At 46.5% G+C, this 22,559-nt stretch overlaps 1 protein-coding gene across 6 annotated transcripts in view; it reads left to right on the top strand.

Moving 5' to 3' along the window:
- DHX32 (DEAH-box helicase 32 (putative)) overlaps nt 1–22,559 on the top strand; it is a 44,515-nt gene that overhangs the window by 10,786 nt on the left and 11,170 nt on the right. For 2 of the 6 annotated variants that reach the window (XM_072130824.1, XM_072130820.1), the window contains exons 2-5: nt 4,111–4,499; nt 13,914–14,107; nt 18,499–18,871; nt 21,894–22,139. In XM_072130824.1, the coding sequence (XP_071986925.1) occupies nt 4,209–4,499; nt 13,914–14,107; nt 18,499–18,871; nt 21,894–22,139 (1,104 nt within the window). In that variant the 5' untranslated portion in view covers nt 4,111–4,208. Of the gene's footprint in view, nt 1–2,766; nt 2,785–3,939; nt 4,500–13,913; nt 14,108–18,498; nt 18,872–21,893; nt 22,140–22,559 lie in introns of those variants that run through there. The other 4 variants (XM_072130823.1, XM_072130821.1, XM_072130822.1 and 1 more) reach the window with 4 other exon arrangements.

Below are 22,559 nucleotides of genomic sequence, written 5' to 3' on the forward strand. Positions count from 1 at the left end.
ATCATGTGATCAAGGGGTTGGGATAAGTCTTTCTTCAAAACGGACAACATCCCGATGACAAATGGATCGTTTTTCCAGATCAAAAGCTCAGGTTCTTGTGTAGGTAGCCTAATGGTAGCCAACCCAACTCCCTGTTTAAAAGCCAGAACAAGGAATGGGTCCAAAAATACTGGGCTCTTGGTGCCCCCCCTATTTTGTAGTTGCAAACATTTAAAGGACCTCTACCACCAGGATGAAGGATTGTAAACCCAGCGCACTGACATACTGGCGTGCGCCGCCCCTGGCAGGATCTGCTCTTCTCTTACCTCCTTAAAGGACCTCTACCACCAGGATGAAGGATTGTAAACCCAGCACACTGACATACTGGCATGCGCCGCCCCTGGCAGGATCTGCTCTTCTCTTACCTCCTTAAAGCACATCTGCTACCAGGATGAAGGATTGTATGCAAATGAGCCTGAGGGGCTCCCGGCTGCATAGGTGTCATTTGCAAACTTCATCCTGGTGGTAGGTGTCCTTTGAGGAGGTAAGAGAAGAGCGGATCCTGCCAGAGGGGGCGCACACCAGTATGTCATTGCGCTGGGTATACAATCCCTTATCCTGGTGGTAGATGTCCTTTAATAATTCCGGCCTCTAATGGAGCTAGTAAATTTTTTTTTTAAACCCTGGCAATGTGGCCCCCTAGTAATAGCTCCCACTACTTTATGTATATTTGTGGTTTCCTACTGCTCTTTTATATAGTTTTTTATTTATAGGATATGTTTAGATGAAATGACACTTTTGGTACAATTTTTGCAACAGTTATCGGAGACGTTCAGTGAATGTTATAAAAAAAAAAACGTTACATAGAGAGATAATCCCCTGTAAAGCCCCCTCTGGAGGAGACCAGGTGCTCCCGGAGCACTTGCCGTGTCCCTGTTCCTGCATCGCACTTACAGACAGCTGGAAGTGAAGCCGCAGATCGCCCTCCAGCATTTCCCTGTGATGGAATCTCCCTCAAATTGTTATGTGGAACAAAGTAACAGACGCTGACATCTGCCGGGATCTCTGTGCAGCGTCTGCTCCCGGCCCATCCCTTTAAATTGACCTTTCACTCGGCATAAGCCAAATTACCTCTGAGATGGATTAGATAAAGCGCTCAGAGATGTGACACCGAGATGTGAGCTACAAACCGATAGAAGGCTGCGCAGAGCTATATACCGTGTGCGGATGGGGCCTGGAAACGCGCCCTCTTAAAGGGACTCCTCCTCCAGGTTGTATATATATACACACCTCTGAGTTGTATAGGAGAAACTCTATTTAACGTTCTTTTTTTAGATTTGTTGTATAACTGTATCCAATTTTATATATTTTAAGTAATAATAAAAAAAATAATATATATAAATGTTATTTTTAGTTCACATTTTTAATTAATATTATATTTTTAATGGCTATATCGTATCATAATAATATAAATATATATGGTCTGAAACTTTTTTTTCCTCCCAGCGCTTACACACGTGCATGTGCTTTCAACACTGGGAGTCTCTATAAAAGGCATACTGAGACCCCACATGGGATCCCATCTTTCCCTTGACAGTCCCATATACATTACCACGTGGCCCACCATTCATCTTATATGTATGGGTGATGTGTACACAAAGAAGTTGTCGGGAGTTTTAAAAACATGGCTGCTTTCTTTCAGAAACAGCGCCACACCTGGCTTGTTCTGGTATTGCAACTCGGCTCAATTCATCTCTATGAGTTGCAATACCGGCACAAACCATGGTCAGGTGTGACACAGTTTTTGAAAGAAAGCAGCCATGTTTTTGAACCTCTGGACATCCCCATTGAAGTACCTCCACCAGGTCCTATGAGTGCAGGTCCTATGAGTGCAGGTCCTATGAGTGCAGGTCCTATGAGTGCAGGTCCTATGAGTGCAGGTCCTATGAGTGCAGGTCCTATGAGTGCAGGTCCTATGAGTGCAGGTCCTATGAGTTATCTAATAGAGAGGAGGTCAAAATTGGCTACAACCTAATTGACAGACTGCACACAATTCACTTGACAACAACATGATGGCTCCTTAAAGGGTTGATCCGCTCATGTGTTGTGTGATTTGTTGCAGAGTCCGGTGGTTAAACCGGTTCCGTGTATTTACATTTATACAGTGTAACCCTTTAATTGCCATAAAGCTTCACTTCCTGTCATTAGTTAGATGGATGAATGACCTCGAGTCCTTACAGGGTGTGTACGGTACAAGTATAGATACATAATCATGGGTGACTAAGGCACAGTTTGAGAACAGAATCTGGAGCCAACAATGCAAATATTGTGCTGTATGCAAATCTGGACAGATATGTCGGTCACGCAGAGTGAAATGGGGAAAAAGCAGATGGATCTGCCCACTGGATGCTTCTCTCCGCAGCCTTACATCTTATGTGCCGGGATCCAGGGATGTGGAGTAGTTAAGCCAAACATCCGACTCCAGCTTCTTCGTATTATTCTTCTGATCTGTAGCAGAGGAGCTTCACTGCTGAGCATGTACGTAAAGTGCAGCCACATTCATCTGAATTAAAAGCCTGGAAGTGGGTGTAAAATTCCGTGGTGACCATTGGGCCACATGTGGTCCGTCAAGCCTCGAGTTGCGCCCCGCACCCTGCTTACAGTCATTGTGGACTTCTGTAACTGATGGGGCGTTCAGTGATGCAGCTGATAAATCTTTACTGGTCCCAATTCCTGTGCTATGCTGCATATCCGTCTGCATTGGGATCCAGAGTGGCCCCAGGAGCAGGAGAGGACCCACGAGTGGTAAGTACTTGTACTGCTCCCGGTTTCTCTCCTACTCATGTTGCAGCGGAAGACACAAGGGGGGAGAGAAGAAGCTGCAGTGGGGTACAGGGAGGAGAGTCGGTAACTAGGAGGATCTCCAGTATTAGTATTTGTCTGCTCTGGGGTCTCTGTATTATTGACGTTGTCTGCTCTGGGGTCTCCACTATTATTGTCTGCTCTAAATGCAGTTTTTGGTTTCTGGGCCGGCATTTATTTCTGTAATGTGGTTCTGGTTACTGGAGCGGGTCCTTAAAGGAAATCTACCCTTAAAATATAGCATAATCAATCAGGCACACCTATTTATTGATCCAGGAACCGTGACTGTGGTAATCTTCTTAAATTTGTTACACAGGGCCTCCTTCCTTCTAAAATCAACTTTATGCTGAGCCAGAGGGGGTGTTACCAGAACCCCTCCGTTCTGTAGCTTACACTGAACACTTACCCCCTCCCACTGTGTGTTGAAATTTCCTCTGTGAGAGTGAGAATTACAGGCAGAGGGAGGAGGGGGAAGTGCTGAGTGAGCAGGGGGACACAGTGTAACAGCTTGTGATTATGTCTGGGCGTTCTGCAGCAGGCCTGTGAATCCAGCCTACGGATGAAAAAGGTGTGTGTGTGTGTGTGTGTGTCTTTATAATTACAGACATTATTGATCAGGATGAAATCGTCGGCAGAATCTGTAAAAGCGATTATATAATGATACTTGTATAATACGGATTTCTATAATATTACATAACGTGGAGTGGATGTAAATGTTGCAGTTCTGTATCACTGTTATGTGTGCCTGTTGATGTTGTTACACTGTATCCATCCTTCGAGCTTGGTTTCAGTTCTCCTCGGTCTCGTCAGTGTATATATAGGTCATCCTCATGTATCCAGTAACAAAGCCCTGTATGTAGGTTACACTCGCGGCTGCACGGTCACGTCACTCTCGTTACATCTAGTACTTCATGTTTTCCTCCTCTCCATGTTGTGATGTGGCAGCTGCACATTGGGACCAGTAAAGCCCCGGTGCTCCGTCAGCTCCAGTACTCCCTATAGTGCACGGCTTGGGGACTATTGTTTTGGGATTAGGTCACCACATGACCGTCTCCACTATCACAGTCGCCTCATTGCCGTTTGCTTTTGTATTCGCAGTCATTCAGGATCCAGACACGTGTAAGAGAGGGTTGGCCCTGCCGGTCTTTGCTTAATCATTCTCCACACAATGAGAAGACTGGAAAGTGCTGATAGGAGATTCCTTCTCTTATTTACTAGATATGTCCTCCTTCTAGAAGTCTAACCTCCTCCGAAAATTCTTCTCAACAGCTTGGAGTCTTAAGGGATCCGATGGTGCAAACTTGTGAACCAGAGTTGTGTGAAGAGGTCCCCGGATTCATGGGAAGGAGCCTCCTCTCCCGCAGATAATGGCTCTTGTGCCAGGGTCTCCCGAAGAAGCCAACGATTTACTAACCGGCTCTCCCGAAAAGACTTGTCTTCTGGACGGGTCCGACTCGAGCGACGTTGACCAAGGGCTGCTCGATGACCTGGAGCTAAATCCTTTCGACGGTTTGCCGTACTCGTCCCGGTTTTATGAACTCCTCAAACAAAGGGAGAAACTTCCCGTTTGGAAATCGAAATATGTCTTTTTGGAAAGTTTACTGGATAACCAGATAGTGGTGGTCTCCGGAGGAGCCAAGAGCGGCAGGAGTTCTCAAGTAAGTGACTGGCACCTGCTAGAAACTTTCCCACTACTTAAAGGAAACCTACCACTTCTGATGGTAGGTATTAGATGTAAACACCGGGCACCAGCTCAGGGTGAGCTGGTGCCGGAGCTTACCTTAGCTAGTGTTTTAAACCACTATATCGCGGTTTAAACACATTTTGATTTACAGCCCCGAGGAAGTGCCGGAGGCGTCACGCGCGCACGGCCGCGCGCAGCGCCGAAGCTACCTTGGGGCTGTAAATCAAAATGTGTTTAAACCGCGATATAGTGGTTTAAAACACTAGCTAAGGTAAGCTCCGGCACCAGCTCACCCTGAGCTGGTGCCCGGTGTTTACATCTAATACCTACCATCAGAAGTGGTAGGTTTCCTTTAAACACTTACTTCTACATGCTGCACAATGTAATGATGTTCCTATTTTTTTTAATGACCCTTAAGACCTTGAGGTAGCAGTGAGTGGATTTTTCATACTCAAAAACTGGCAGGAACCTTGTCAAACTTGTTGTCTTTCTGAAAATTGCAATATATTGTGTATGCTACATCATCAAAGCTCAGAGTGACTTCCTAGCAGGCGGCCTATGTACACTTCTAGTGTCCCCAGAGCTATAGTTCATCATTTATGCTTTACAGTATATGACCCAAGATGCCTTGTGGTCTCTACTAGATATCAGGCGGCCGAACTTGAACGTCAGGCCCAGGGGCATAACAAGGAGATGCAGGGCCCCATTGCAGACTTTTGATTGGGGGCCCCTCAAATATACACATGTAAGTTACAATTCCACACAAATAAATACAACAACGTATACAGTATATACACACATACATATATAATATATAATAATTCTTTATATAGCGCACACAGATTACGCAGCGCTGCACAAAGCATGTCTATACACACATACACACATACAGTACCATATATACATATGCACACACATATAGAGCATATACACATCACATATATACACACATACAGTATATATACAGCATATACACACCCAATGCCCCAGATGCTGGTCCCCCTCACACTGTGGGCCCCATAGCGGCTGCTATGGCTGCTGCCCCTGTAGTTGCGCCCCTGGTCAGGTTGTTATTGTCTTTAGGCTTTTTTCATATGAACCTAATCTAGACCCTATCGTATGATAAGTACACATGCGCACCAGTCGGTTTAGTGACCATAACTGAGCATCTATTATACCTGTGTATCTGGGCCACAAGATCCAGCATTGGGCCATTGGTCACAACGGGTATAATTATGCATCCATACTGAGAACCAGCCTAAAAGTGACCATCCACATTAGATAAGTGTCAGCCATATGTGGCCAGTTTGCCTGGACCAGCTGATTGTCTAATGCCTGCATAGGGATTAGCTGTCTAAGGTGTATGGGCAGGTTTTGCCCATGCTTACATAAGATATTTGGGGGTGATGTGTAGAAAATCTGTAGTCGACGCTGCATATTCACCTCTCTTTTTTTTCTTAGTCTTCTCTCACTACCCACCATCTGCCCTACTATTTATTGATCTGGCAAGAATAGGAACTGCTAGACCTGACTACACAGCAGTCTGTAACCATGGAGACACATAGGATTGCATCAATGCCGCCTGCCTAAATTTTCAACTTGTTCAAAACTGTGACCTCTGAAAATGTCCTCCGGTCCGGTAGAGGAAAAGTGTTATTACAGTCAGATAACAGGGGATGCACACCTAGCATCCGCTCTGGATTGTGTGGGGTCTCCTATTGGCCATCCCTCTCTATGTCCTGACCCATAGACAACTCGTATTAAAAAAGTAAAGTTGTGTTTTTTGCGTAGGTGACTCTCTACCTATATATCTGTGCAGAGCTGTCGTATAGCAGTGTATTTTATGGTGACATTATGATTTCATGGGATGTTTTATGTAGCAACAAGTGTCAGGTACAAGGTCTGGGCAGGGGCTGAGGCTATGGCATAGTACAAGGAGTATAAGGGGAATCTAGGGCTAAGTGCACACTAGTCATCGGTTCTCCGTCGCACTTGTTTGTGCAGTAACACTTTGCTCGGGTCACTATAAACAGCAGCGATCACTTCCGTCTTTATCCCCCACGCATTATGTAATGGTAATAAAGTGCAGGATCTTATTTGTTCTGCTGCTTTGGGTTTCGGTGAACTCTGCCCTTTGCTTACAACGTATCAGGCGGTCATGTGCACGCGACGCGTTTCGGGGGTGGAAGGACCTGAGATTCCACCGATGAGCTGAAATATAACTAAATGTAGCAGCAACAATGAGCTGATACAAAGGATCATTAGGATTCACACTCATAGACGTGTAACACAGAGGAGCAGCAGCTTTCATGTATCCAGTCTTCTAATAATAATAATAATAATAATAATAATTCCTTTATGTATATAGTGCACACAGATTGCGCAGCACTGCACAAAGCTTGTCACATCAGTCCCTGTCCCCATAGGTTGTTTAGATTGTGAGCCCTATCAGTATGTTTTTGGAGTGTGGGAGGAAACCGGAGGACCTGGAGGAAACCCACGCAAACATGGAGAGAACATACAAACTCTTTGCAGATGTTGACCTGGGTGGGATTAGAACACAGGACCCCAGCGCTGCAAGGCTGTAGTGCTACCCACTGAGCCACCGTGCTGCAAGGCTGTAGTGCTAACCACAGAGTCGCTGTGCTGCAAGGCTGTAGTGCTAACCAGTAGGCCACCGTGCTGCCCATATACACACATTATGTAATGGTAATGGATCTTATTTGTTCTGCTGCATGTACGTGTAAGCGCCTGTTCACATGGGGCACGGAGGTATACCCTGCAGACCTCCCATTGTATCTCACTATGACTTCCCCGGATCTTGTCCAATCATCTCCTAGAAACCATTGCCTATAAACATTTACACTAAATACAATGGGGGGCTTTTATGGCAGAAAAGTGGCGTAGAAGCCCTGAAATAATCGCAATGATTTGCAAACTAGCAGACATTGTGATTACTATCCCCTTTACACCAACTCCACCCCAAGGGGGCACATCTGGCGGCGGGGTGGACCGGTGCGGGGCAGGAACACCTGCGCACTACCTAGACTATGCAAACGTCCTCCTGGATTTGGCGCAAGACTTTGGGCGCCAGCGCATCCACCCGCGGGATACATCAATAGGCCCAAGTCTCTAGATGGAGGGGCCGGCTTCCATCATACGTGTTATCTATTCGAATGAATGTTATACCCGTGATTTATCATGATGGGGGAGATGAGTAGCGTCTGAAAAAGTAAAAATATTCTAATTGCTTATGGCAACCAATCAAAAGTTGGCTTTTCATTGTATAAAGTTCTGTGGGAAAATGAAAGCTGAGCTCTGATTGGTTGCCTGATCGACTAGAATAGTTTTGCTTTCAGACACTTCTGCTGAATCTCAATGGGGGAGATTTATCAGAAGTGTCAGAGTGTCGAACTGTTCTAGTTGCCCGTGACCAATCAGAGCTCAGCTTTCATTTTCCCACAGGAGTTTATAAAAAGAAAGCTGAGCTGTGATTGGTTTTCATGGGCAACTGGAACAGTTCTACACTCAGACACTTGTGATAAATCTCCCCCAATGTGTTTTTCTCCTCTGGATTCCATGGTATGAATTGGTGTTGTCCCTCTGCTACTCGCCCGTCTGACAGGGGTCAAAAGAGTTGACAAGTTTTGAGCTCAATCTGGAAATTTGTCAGGAGACGTCTTAGTACACATGATTATTACATACAATCTCACCGAGACCATAAAAAGCCCGAGGTGCGGTTCTGTTTATGGAAGAAAGTACCGTAGTTTATGTACAAGCCCTTTAATAAAAATGGGAATAAAGGGAAGCAATTCCACCTATTATCTAAGGGAATTTTTATTAGGGAATTTAAAATTTTAAAAATTCAGTCTTCTAGAGAGATTGAAGGGATATTGCAGAAAAATCAAGTTCACCCCTGGTCATAGGTGATAATTGTTAAAGGGAACCCGTTACCAGATTTTCACCCCTCCTTAGGTAGGGTATGAAATGTCCTGTCTATAATGTCATCTCGTATGTGTAAATCTGTTTACGTATAACAAAAAACATCTCCTCCAAAGTCATGTGAAAATGAGCAGAGAAGAGTCAGATTTTACCTGAGATGAGTCAAGTTTAGAGGCTGCAGGGGGAAGGTTTTAATTCAGATGTCCCTAGCTTCAGTTCTATAGCACCTATAAACTATTGGTGTCAATAATAAAGATAAAAATCTTATCTTCCAGGTTGCATCAGGATTGTGGTTCTGTGAGCTACAGATTCGGAGATGCAGGCAGTTAAAAATCTAATTTTTGCCATTTTATTTATCTGCAGCTCACATTTACAACTAGGTCTATAATTGCCTGTATCTCCAGGTTTAGCAGCTCAAAGAACCACCAGCCTGATGAAAGATCTGAAACGGGCGTAACTTGAGGGGGTGCAGAGATTGCGGTTGCACCTGGGCCCAAGAGGTTTAGGGGGCCCTTATGGTGTCACTTTCCCATATGAGAAGACTATTACTATAAACCATACATTATAGTCAGGGGCCTGGCACAGGCCTGAACGCGTGACCATGACCACTCCGGCCTATGTGTTTGTGTCAGGCATCTAACGATTGCTGCAACGCGGATTAACGCGGCAGGTTTAATTTGTTATTCATGGCCTCCTTACTTCTGAAGTCAACTTCTAAAATTATGCTAATGAGTTTGAAGGGCTCCTGGGGGTATTACCAGAGCCCCTGTTCCCACAGCATTTCCCTTTGCCTGATGTAATCTCACACTGTGGAAGAGGAAGTGCTCCTGTACAGTGTGACAGCCTGTGAAGCCACAGCACAGAGGGGCTCTGGTAACGCCCCCTTAGAGCCTCATTATCATAATTTTAAGTTGATTTTACAAGCAAGAAGGCCATTGATATAACAAATATAAGCAGGATCTATGAGTAATGTCCCTGGTTTATCGGGATGGATTCTGATATAGACAGTCAGGAGAAGGTGTATGTCCTGAGACGCGCTTTCCTCCAGCCCTGGATGATGAGACGTCTCCAGGATGGGGGTACAGGGCTGCCGGCAGCTATAGGAGATGGCGCGGCTGCCGGAGGTGACATCTCACTATGTGAGGCGCCTGCAATCACATTGTCATCTTCTCCTCCCTGGGATCACATTGTCATCTTCTCCTCCCTGGGATCACATTGTCATCTTCTCCTCCCTGGGATCACATTGTCATCTCCTCCTCCTCCCTGGGATCACATTGTCATCTCCTCCTCCTCCCTGGGATCACATTGTCATCTCCTCCTCCTCCCTGGGATCACATTGTCATCTCCTCCTCCTCCCTGGGATCACATTGTCATCTTCTCCTCCTCCCTGGGGGATCACATTGTCATCTTCTCCTCCTCCCTGGGGGATCACATTGTCATCTTCTCCTCCTCCCTGGGGGATCACATTGTCATCTTCTCCTCCTCCCTGGGGGATCACATTGTCATCTTCTCCTCCTCCCTGGGATCACATTGTCGTCTTCTCCTCCTCCTCCCTGGGGGATCACATTGTCGTCGTCTCCTCCTCCTCCCTGGGGGATGACATTGTCGTCGTCTCCTCCTCCTCCTCCCTGGGGGATGACATTGTCGTCGTCTCCTCCTCCTCCTCCCTGGGGGATGACATTGTCGTCGTCTCCTCCTCCTCCTCCCTGGGGGATGACATTGTCGTCGTCTCCTCCTCCTCCTCCCTGGGGGATGACATTGTCGTCGTCTCCTCCTCCTCCTCCCTGGGGGATGACATTGTCGTCGTCTCCTCCTCCTCCTCCCTGGGGGATGACATTGTCGTCGTCTCCTCCTCCTCCTCCCTGGGGGATGACATTGTCGTCGTCTCCTCCTCCTCCCTGGGGGATGACATTGTCGTTGTCTCCTCCTCCTCCCTGGGGGATGACATTGTCGTCGTCTCCTCCTCCCTGGGGGGATCACATTGCAGAAGTTACACCTTCCTGAGATTCTGGAGCTGGCGGCCGGTACAATCCGTGCAGTCAGAGAACGCATGGAATAAATATGTACAAATCTAAGTCCTAATAAGGGATTAATTGCAGTATCTATCGGTATGAGGTCGTGGGGTTTGCATTTTGACCCCATTAGACAAATCGGATCATTGCATTTATACATTTTTATTTTGAACCCTTGTGCTATTGGCAGTTGTGTCATGTGACTAGTCTATCCACCAATCCAGATCTTGCTGGATATATATATGTTTGTTGTCTCCAGAATTGTAGGGACCTGGAAAATAAGGTGATTATGTTATTTATACCGCTTTTTTAAGGGGGTTGTCCTATTTCATCAAGTGCCACATCATGAGGGCAGCATGGTGGCTCCGTGGTTAGCATTACAGCCTTGCAGCATGGTGGCTCCGTGGTTAGCATTACAGCCTTGCAGCATGGTGGCTCCGTGGTTAGCATTACAGCCTTGCAGCATGGTGGCTCCGTGGTTAGCATTACAGCCTTGCAGCACGGTGGCTCCGTGGTTAGCATTACAGCCTTGCAGCACGGTGGCTCCGTGGTTAGCATTACAGCCTTGCAGCACGGTGGCTCAGTGGTTAGCACTACAGCCATGCAGTACGGTGGCTCAGTGGCTAGCACTACAGCCTTGCAGCATGGTGGCTCAGTGGCTAGCACTACAGCCTTGCAGCATGGTGGCTCAGTGGCTAGCACTACAGCCTTGCAGCACGGTGGCTCAGTGGCTAGCACTACAGCCTTGCAGCACGGTGGCTCAGTGGCTAGCACTACAGCCTTGCAGCACGGTGGCTTCATGGTTAGCATGACAGCCTTGCAGCATGGAGGCTGTGGTTAGCACTACAGCCTTGCAGCGCTGGGGTCCTTTGTTCAAGTCTCGTCCAGGTCAACATCTGTATGTTCTCTCCGTGTTTGCGTGGCTTTCCTCTGGGTCCTCCGGTTTCCTCCCGCACTCCAAAAACATACTGGTAGGTTGATTAGATTGTGAGCCCCATGGGGACAGGGACTGATTTGGCAAACTCTGTGGAGCGCTGTGTAGTCTGTGTGCGCTATATAACTAAAGAATTATTATTATGTTTTCTCCTATCCGCAGGACAGTTTTGGGACCCCCATGGATCACAAGAACATGGGCCTGTTGTATCCAAAAATCACACATGCACCTGCTTCTCCAGCAGCGCCATAGAAATTAACACCGTGCTAAACTATTTTGTCAGCGATATATATATATATATATTTTTTTTAGTCAGTGAATTCACATGAGGTACAACAAACCCTCCTCTCCTGCCCCGTGGGAGCTCCCTACCAATCAGCAAGTTATCCCCCATCCGTAACTTGTTGTGGGCCTCGATCTTGTTGGACAACCCCTTTTTAATTTAATAATGTTGAAAACAATCCAAAAAAATTGAATAAAATGTGTTTGAAAGGAAAAATGCAACCGGAAATGGTGCTGCCAAGAAATCTACCTCCGCCCACAAAATACAAGCCCCATTGGCTGAACATTTGTAAAGCAAAAAAAAAAAAAACCAAGGGGTTAAAAAAAGGCCCCACTGGGCGGTATACAGTGTATAGTTAATCCTGGGGTTGGTGCCCCGGGGCGTCCTCTTTTGGATACTCTGTATATGTGGCGGGGTGTGGATTTTCTGTCCTGTTATATGTCGGGGTAGACGTTGCGTCACGTTCTAAGTGTTTGTCCTGGGGAGAAGCTTTCCTGTCTGTCTGCTGTGAGCGTGTCGTATATTCCTGGCCCGGCCGTCTGCTGTGCGCTGCCAGTTATTATTCCCTTATTTCCCTCATCACTTGTCAATGAGAATGGAACAAGTGTTATAGGAGCCGCCGGCGCAGCGTGACCCTCTGCAGCTCCACTAATACATCTTTCTGTCCCTTATTATGCCATTGTTTTGGCACCGGGACTGTGGGATCTTCTTATATGTGTTATTCATGGCCTCCTTCCTTCTAAAATCGACATTTTAAAAGTATACTAATGAGCCTGAAGTGCTCTGGGGGGTGGAGGGGGGTGTTACCAGAGCCCTTCTGTGCTGCAGCTACACAGACTGTTACACTGCAGGAGCATCTTCCCCCTCCCACTGTGTGAGATGAGGGAAAACTGTAGGAGCAAAAGTAGGGGAGACAGTGTAACAACCTGTGAAGCTGCCGCATGGAGGAGCTCTCATATGTCCCCTAGAACTGCTCATTGTAACAGCCTGGGAATCTGCAGCACTGAGGGGCTCAGGTTATGGCTCCCAGGCTCATTAGCATAATTATAAAAGTTGATTTTAGAAGGCAGGAGGCCATGGATAACACATATAAGAAGATCCCACAGTCCCGGTCCCTGGTTCTATGAGTAATGTCCCTGGTTTATCAGGATGGGTAGTGATGGGAGATTTCCTTTTAAAGGGGGTGCTGTAAGTTGTTAAAAATATCTCCCAATTCTGAGTGATATCACAAATATGTACATGAGGGCACTGCCTATTCGTTTCAAATACTTGGTACATCCCAACCTTTGTGGTACAATTTAAAGGGCCACTAGAGAACTAGATGTACTTTTATTCCAGTTTTGCACAGGCCCCGCCTACTTTGAAACCAGTCAGCCAGTCATGTAACAGGCAGCTCCCGCTACATCGACTTTCAAGAAGCGGAGAGACCTGATATGGGATAATCGATAAACCGGAAAGTCTTTTAAAAAGAGAAATGACACCCGACTCTAAGCAGTGCGGTTATGAGGTTGTTGCGTCTCGTCAGTACAGTGTAGGAAATTGGTTTGACCAGAGAACAGGCTGTGGACTTGGGTCAGGAAGGCATTTATTCTTCTAATGGAGATTGTAAGTCACGATTTAGGGCGTGCAGAATCTCAAAGGCCATTCGTGCTGTGCTGGGGATTCTGTGTAAAGAATATGTAAATTTCAAGGCTGGGGAAAAGAGAAAACTATTCCTCGAAAATTAATATAGAGACTCCTGAAAAAGTAATCCCCCTAAGAAACCTGAATCCCTTCCTGACCTACTCCCACGGCCTCTCACCTTCCAGAAGCAGTTGCCTACACTGTACTGATGACATGTAATAACACTGAAACAGGTCTCTGTACAGTCAGGTGTTTATTCCTTTTGAAAAAAATTTTACTAGGCTTCTCGAAAGTCTGATGGGAACACTGGAGGCATAGATTTCCTTTTCTCACCTTCCAACATGTGTTTGCATATTCCTTGCTCAGAATCCCCAGCAGAGAATACGTGGCCTGAAAAGGCAATGGAGAATGTATTACGCCTGTCAGTCACATGGCTACTTTCAATTCTCTTGAAATGATTTGGGTTGTGCTGCAATACCGAGTGCAGCCACTATATATTGTATGGCGCTGTATACATGTTATAAAAGCCTGTATAGAGTTCGGTGTATATCCCTGCTCCTATATTACTCATCCCGTCTTTTCTCTCCTCTTCAGATCCCTCAGTGGTGCGCAGAGTTCTGCTTATCCGTGAACAATCGGCATGGGACGGTGGTGTGCACTCAGGTTCAGAGACAGACGGCGGTTTGGCTCGCCATGAGGGTGGCGGACGAGCTGGACGTCAACATTGGACATGAAGTCGGCTACGTGGTGCCTTTTGAGAACTGTTGTACAAACGACACCGTTCTAAGGTTTGTTCCCAGCTTCTAGCGAATCCCGCGGCGCGGATATTCTCCGGCAGGTCAGAAACTCCGCGCCAAAGAAACGCAACATCTACCATACTGTATGTCAGCAGGGTAATCAAGAGTTCTGCATGGTCCAGTTTGTTTTTTTGTTTTTGCTTAATGTAAAAACTTTTTTACTTTGATAACTTTTTACAAGTCAGTGTTCCATAGGAAGGTTACTTGGCTTTGGATACACGTAATCCATTTAAGGGGAGATTCCGCTTTATGTAGACAGGCTGTAAACAAATGACCCTAAGGAGTCACAGGGGCGGAGAAGAGTCACGCTGGCCTCGCCCCTCTTGGCTCAACTTATATCCCATAGGACCAGTACATCATCATCCGCTATCTTCACCCAGACTTGTGATGATGTACATGGACTATGGGAGGGCACTGAGCATGACTCTTTCCTGACCCCCGTGACCCCTTACAGGTCATTTGTATTCAAAGAAAATTGAAGGACATCATTGTGATCCTGACACTGTCCCAGATAAAGATAGTGGTAGCCCTTCATTAGAAACTTAATCAATAACCCTGAGCCAAGAGCATTGCAATAGGATATGGGATAGCAATCTGATCGGTGGGGTCCACCTGTTGGGACCCCCATTGATCACAATGGGGGTTCTGTTCTCACCGATTTCATGGCACAGCAGGTTGAGAATGCATCATTAGAATGGGAGTGGCGAAAATTGTTGAGCACAGCGCTCAGGTATCTCCAGCACTTGTGAAGACAGGGAATAGGAATGCCAGATGGTCAAGAGCACTGTGCGCAGCACTTTCCAGTGCTTCCATAGTATTGAATTGAAAAGCCGAATAGCTGCACCACCTGCCTCTCGATTTGGGGGGGAAGGGCAATATACTCAGGATCAAACTTGGTACAACCCATTATAAAGGTTTGTGCCTATGGACCGGAAATTTTTCCCATTTTGGCAACCACTCACCATTGCAGCATTGGGATAGATTTTCTACAGATTCCAGAAACGGCAGCGCTCTTTATCCTTGGCTATTTATTAGTCGCCCATGGACTAGAGCGGCCTTTTATTTTGAGCCCTTTAAATTTTTGGCACATTTTGCGAAAAAAAAAAAGTGAGGTTTCAGCGGTGTCTGGTGACTTGTAAAGTGCTGGAGCCGTCTCCGTCCTGCTGTCTCTGCTCTTCCATGACTCAGTCTGTCATACTTCCGTCTTGCTGCGCTCATTTTTATGCTTCACATGCTGAGGCGCAGATAAATGGTGACATTTCGGCAGGCAGCGGCCGCACATGTCCATATAACATTTTATTAATTAATTATTAATTAATAATCTGTGGATAATAGATTTTATCTAACGATCTATAGTAGTTATACAATGTATTAGACGAGTGTGAGATACTAATGCACAATACAATATGGATCATGCACAATACAATATGGATCATGCACAATACAATATGGATCATGCACAATACAATATGGATCATGCACAATACAATATGGATCATGCACAATACAATATGGATCATGCACAATACAATATGGATCATGCACAATACTATATGGATCATGCACAATACTATATGGATCATGCACAATACTATATGGATCTTGCACAATACAATATGGATCTTGCTTCAAACCATTTTGGAGGATTTTTTCATCTAGGACAGTGGTGGCGAACCTATGGCACGGGTGCCAGAGGTGGCACTCAGAGCCCTCTTAATGGGCACCCTTGCCATCACACCAGGATAGAGTTTGCCAGACAGGACTCAAGGACTCTTGCGGTCCCAGGCAGCCCAGAAGGAAGCTACAATGATTCTTCTCCTTCTTTCTACTGTATTGGTGTCCTCGGATGCCTATGCCATTTAAACCTGTGACAGAGCAGGGAGTAATAAGTTGCTGCTTAAATTGTCGCATTGGCACTTTGCGAAAAATACGTGGGTTTTCGTTGTAGTTTGGGCACTCGGTGTCTAAAAGGTTCTCCATCACTGATCTAGGACAATGGCAGACACTTGAATGGAAATCCGGTGAAGCCCATGGGATATTTTGGGTTCCATTGGTGCCCATTAGTTGAATTTTTAATATGTTTGTATCGCTCTCGTCGTGTAATAATGGGTTAAAGAAGCCCAGGTGTGAACCCAGTCCAAGACCATATGGTAAGGCTATTGCATCACCGCAGCATTGAGTACGCAACATGGTGCACAAAACCATCCCAAACTTGGGAAGGCAATGTACTAGGCAGTGGAGCTACCCTTCCACTAGGCTTGGCCCCCTTGCCCTTAAACACGAAAATTTGCAACTGGTGCAAAGACCTTTTAATGGGCAATGGACGACCTGGTGAAGTTTTTATATATCCTGCTCTGCCTCCCTCCCAAGGGGCCAAGTGGAAAAAATGAAAAAATCATTTGTTTTTGACCAATTCTCATTGCCACAACCAGTAACAGGCGGAAGTTGCCATATACTTGCTGCAGAGTATTGGCTTTGGGCCACAATGGTTGCAAAGAACCTATACATCCCTCCTAGTGAAACTAAACATGAAAAAGATGGGAAGCAAAAATTTGTTATCCAATGGAGCTAAAGTGCCTCAGGGGCTCCAGCATTGGCAAGGGAGTGCAGTCTCAGAAATAAAATGGGATTTTGGCTCAATCGTAGAAACAACCACCCTAGGACTATATCTTATAAAATGATGACTCAGCATTCCTCTCCATATAACCATGTACTGAGCAGCGGACACATTGTTTCTCTAGAGCGTAGAGCTTCCATAGAAGATGCACTTGTTATTTCCTCCATATTGACATAATTGTGTTGCCCTGTCTAGCGTTTTTCCAATATGTCTCTTCCCCAGCGTTCGGTAAATGTCACGGTGGCAGAGAAGACGACGGATCCGGTGACTGCGGTGACACGAGGTTGCGTTACGTTTTGTCAGCTGCTTTCCGTGATGAGGCATCATAAAATTGTGCAACCTTCCTAAAGGCAAATAAGCTTAGATAACGAGTTCTCTTACATCTCAAGAAGCAGACGGAGACACAGAGTTTTATTAGGTCAGACTGTCACCGTACAAAGTCCGAAAACTCAGCAGTCAAATGTATTACGTTGACTTGAATGTAGCATTGGAGTGGAAATTGTGCAGGCCACACACTGGACAGATTATCAATAGGTTTGATTGATTGGTTATTGGTGAATTGATCCATGAAAAACCAGCCCTGGGGAAAGTCATTGGCTCTAAATGGGGTCTTCTTCATAACCATTGGATAAACCTGTCAGTTTCATATGGATCAGCCACCAGGTCTTTGGTAGAAGCCTATTCCTCCATCCCTGGTGATAACTGCATGACCATGTTGACGTTCCTGGGGTGTGGGGGCAGAAGGAATAACTATTGGCTGAATGATAATGGGGTCACTTTTAGACCATTCGCCCATGTGAGGACCCTCTGATTGTGTGGTTCTTCCATGCACTCGGAGCTCATGTATCAGCAGTTTGGATCAGGACAAGACATGGGCATCTGCTCATGTATCACCAGTTTGGATCAGGACAAGACATGGGCATCTGCTCATGTATCACCAGTTTGGATCAGGCATCTGCTTAGAGCTTGGTGACACCCAATTATGTAAAGGTGCATAGTCTTCAGTAACTTTCTCCTTGGAGCCATTGCGTCATTGTTTTATAGAGCCTCCCATGGTACTCCATACTTGCAATCGGCAAGTGAAGGGTCCGTGACCGTTTAGTGTTTGTTCTAGAAATGGTGCAGTACCTAAAAATGAATTTGCTATCAATACTTTTAGGTCACCCCCACCCACAAAAGAAGGTGTGACCTTGGGGCTGGAAGTCCTAGTCCTCTCATTGGCACGTGGTGGGCTGTTGGGATCCTGAAATTCTTGTGAGCTCAAGAGGACAACCCATAGACTAGTCCCATAGTGGGACTTCGAATGAAAGGGATGAGAAATAATTTCCAGTGGTCAATACCAGGAGGTTCTAGTAGGCAATTTACAAAAAAATTTAAAAATGAAGACTAAAGTTGTATCCATAGGTAACGTGAGAGTCACATTCCAGGTAAAACGCAATAAAATAACTAAATTATAAAGGATTGTGAGCCACGGACACTGACATACTGGTGTGTGCCCCTTCTGGCAGGATCTGTTGTTCTTTTATATTCTTCTTATGCCCTGGTTTAACAAAAAAAAAAAACTTTTAAAATTATGCAGATGAGTCTGAGGGGCTCCACCCCCGTCAGGCTCATTTGCATAGTTTTTAACCCACAGTAATGGGACTTTAAATGTGTCACCAAGATGATCTCCGACCCTCCAGTAGCGTTGGCCACTCGTTATTCCTTTTAGTTAACTGTTTCTTAACGTATTTTTCTGCTGCTTCATCTCTTCCTACAATTCCAGGTATTGTACAGATGAGATGTTACTCCGGGAGATGATGTCCAATCCCCTGCTGTCCAACTATGGAGTTATAATCATCGATGATGTGTACGAGCTCTCGGTGTCTACAGACGTCCTCCTGGCGTTCCTCCGAGACATCCTCTTGGCTAGACCTGAGCTGAAGGTGGTGATTATCTCCCCTCCCGGACTATCCAGTAAAATAGTTTCTTACTACGGAAATGTTCCTCTCGTTGAGGTGGAAAGCGCATACTCAGCAGAAGTCGTCTACACCTCCGCCATTCAGAGGGGCTATTTCCACGCGGCTTTAAGACTCCTGTTCGAAATCCACCACACGCAAGAGGAAGGGGACGTTGTTGTCTTTCTGGCCTGCGAGCAGGTAAGTGGTTGTGGGAGGGTCCTGGGTTGTTTCTACCCGTTTGATCGTTTGGCTTCTATTTTTATGTAACCTTTTTTTACAAGAAGGAAACCGTTGACCTTCTATGATGATTGTGGAACTTTCTACATTCTTATTTGCTGCTGCTTTTTCTAGACCAGGAAGTCATTGTTGGGTGTGGGGGGGATGTGCCACTTGTACTTACAACTATTCTGGGTTTTTTCATTATCTTGTAAAACAAGTTGTTTAGGTTTTGATTGGTCGATTAAATATAAAATTAGAAGGACATAATACTGGTAGTCTTCTTTGGTTTCCCAGCATCCAGTTCAGCACCAGTTAAAGGACGTCTACCACAAGATTTGCTTTCACAAATGTCATGCTCGTTACCTTGGGGGGTAACTGGCACCGGTTTTCTTATGTTCTTGAATGTCTGTTACACCACAAAATCAACTCTATAAAAATATGCGATTGAGCCGGGACGCTCAGGCCTACGTCAGCCGAGTGCCTCCTGGCTCTGTCCACTAATAAATTATGCCCCCCCCCCCTCCTTCATAAAAAAAGGTGATATCACATGGCCGGCGCAAGATTTGCAGACAGACGGATTACGTCACCTGGCCGGCTGCACGTGGTGTAGAGCCTCTGCGCATGTGCGAGATTTGCAGACAGACGGATGACGTCACCTGGCCGGCTGCACATGGTGTAGAGCCTCTGCGCATGTGCGAGATTTGCAGACAGACTGATGATGTCACCTGGCCGGCTGCACAAGGTGTAGAGCCTCAGCGCATGTGCGAGATTTGCAGACAGACTGATGACGTCACCTGGCCGGCTGCACATGGTGTAGAGCCTCTTCGCATGTGCGAGATTTGCAGACAGACGGATGACGTCACCTGGCCGGCTGCACGTGGTGTAGAGCCTCTTCGCATGTGCGAGATTTGCAGACAGACTGATGACGTCACCTGGCCGGCTGCACATGGTGTAGAGCCTCTTCGCATGTGCGAGATTTGCAGACAGACGGATGACGTCACCTGGCCGGCTGCACGTGGTGTAGAGCCTCTTCGCATGTGCGAGATTTGCAGACAGACTGATGATGTCACCTGGCCGGCTGCACAAGGTGTAGAGCCTCAGCGCATGTACGAGATTTGCAGACAGACTGATGATGTCACCTGGCCGGCTGCACAAGGTGTAGAGCCTCAGCGCATGTACGAGATTTGCAGACAGACTGATGACGTCACCTGGCCGGCTGCACATGGTGTAGAGCCTCTGCGCATGTGCGAGATTTGCAGACAGACTGATGACGTCACCTGGCCGGCTGCACATGGTGTAGAGCCTCTGCGCATGTGCGAGATTTGCAGACAGACTGATGACGTCACCTGGCCGGCTGCACGTGGTGTAGAGCCTCTTCGCATGTACGAGATTTGCAGACAGACTGATGACGTCACCTGGCCGGCTGCACAAGGTGTAGAGCCTCAGCGCATGTACGAGATTTGCAGACAGACTGATGACGTCACCTGGCCGGCTGCACATGGTGTAGAGCCTCTGCGCATGTGCGAGATTTGCAGACAGACTGATGACGTCACCTGGCCGGCTGCACATGGTGTAGAGCCTCTGCGCATGTGCGAGATTTGCAGACAGACTGATGACGTCACCTGGCCGGCTGCACGTGGTGTAGAGCCTCTTCGCATGTACGAGATTTGCAGACAGACTGATGACGTCACCTGGCCGGCTGCACAAGGTGTAGAGCCTCAGCGCATGTACGAGATTTGCAGACAGACTGATGACGTCACCTGGCCGGCTGCACATGGTGTAGAGCCTCTGCGCATGTGCGAGATTTGCAGACAGACTGATGACGTCACCTGGCCGGCTGCACGTGGTGTAGAGCCTCTTCGCATGTACGAGATTTGCAGACAGACGGATGACGTCACTTGGCCGGCTGCACAAGATGTAGAGTCTCCGCGCATGTGCGAGATTTGCAGGCAGACTGATGACGTCACCTGGCCGGCTGCACAAGATGTAGAGTCTCCGCGCATGTGCGAGATTTGCAGGCAGCCAGTTTAAATCAGTCTGTCTGCAGCACTTGTGGGAGGTTCAAGCATGAATTTTTATGAAGGGGGCGTGCATAATTTATCCAGGATCCAGATCACGGATCCAGGAGGCGCTTGGCTGACGTAGGCCTGAGTGCCCCCAGCTCATTAGCATGTTTTTATAAAGTAGTTTTTTCGATGTAACGGACATTCAAGAACATAAGAAAACCAGTGGCAGTTAACCCCTAAGGTAACGAGCATGACATTGGTGACCTGTAAATCTGGTGGTAGATGTCGTTTTTAAGTTGGGTGTCCCACAAATCCATCCCCTTTTATTATATTGATTAAGTCTCTGTTTCAGTAACAACCCAGGCATTGACTCATCTCCGGTAAAATATCCTCATTTCACATGAGATTTCATGAGGGGGCTGCTAGTTTAATGGGGTCAGACCCTTCCCAAGGTATCCGCACCTGGCATTGACCATGATATCCAAAGTGTAATTCAAACTTTAGTGGATTTTTTTAAGGACTGTGTGAAGATCCAAAAAAAAGGAGGTGATTCCAGCGAGTCCAGTAAAAACATGAAACTTTTATCCCATGATTAGATAAAAACAGGGTAATGAGCACAGGGATCAAAAAGTCGACGCGTTTCGGATGGAGCTGCGATAAGGATTATGATTAAGGACGCAGCTCCATCCGAAACGCGTCAACTTTTTGATCCCTGTGCTCATTACCCTGTTTTTATCTAATCATGGGATAAAAGTTTCATGTTTTTACTGGACTCGCCTCCTTTTTTTTTTTGGATCTTCACACTGGACTCCCCTGAAGTAACTCAGCGTTTTCTTCCGTGCGACGTCCTCCATAGCTCCCAGTCCACATTATCATCTTCATTTTGGTGAGCTGTTATTTTTTTTGATTTTTCTAATTTTTAAGGACAACCGCTGTGAATTTATTGCATAGAGATTCTCTAGGATACAAATCTCATTTCTTTTGTTTCTTTGAAGGAAATAAAAGAAGCCCATGACCTGATCCAGCAGGAGGCGCTGCAGAGAAACCCTACACTGGACGCACTGCTCCCCATCCCGCTGTATCCCCATCAGAGCCTTCCCCAATACTTGCCATACGAGGGGCTGGACTATGGCAGTAAAGACCCCAGGAGGAAGGTGGTGTTAACGACCAGTCTGGGCGAGACCCTCGTCTGGATGAGCGACATTCACTTTGTCATAGATGTCGGCGTTGAGCGCAGAAAGGTAAATCCCCTCCTCCGTTCTTTCCTGTTGCTTCTCCCATATGGGATTTCTCGGCTCCGATCCAAGTCTTACTGTGTGATCTGTGTCTACGCATCTCCTGAAGCCCCGGCCAAACCCATTCAGCTTCCAAACTCTGCTTGGGTTGTTTGGCAGATACTTTATGGCCAGGATAGTCTAATCCAACTGCTGCCATACAACACATATGGACTAATGTGCAATAATCCTGGGGTTTTACTGGGTATCTAATTCCCTGGTGGTCTAGGGGGGTGATAGGGATTGGGGTGGTAGAAGGTTTAAGTAGGGACAAAACCTAAGACCAGGATTACAAAAAACATTTTTTTTATTTTTTTTAATGCAGCGCCACACCTGTCCATAACTGGTATTGCAGCTCTATTGCACTTAATTCAGGGGTATAGGGAT

Source organism: Engystomops pustulosus, chromosome 11 (genome assembly GCF_040894005.1).
Source record: "Engystomops pustulosus chromosome 11, aEngPut4.maternal, whole genome shotgun sequence".
NCBI lineage: Eukaryota > Metazoa > Chordata > Amphibia > Anura > Leptodactylidae > Engystomops > Engystomops pustulosus.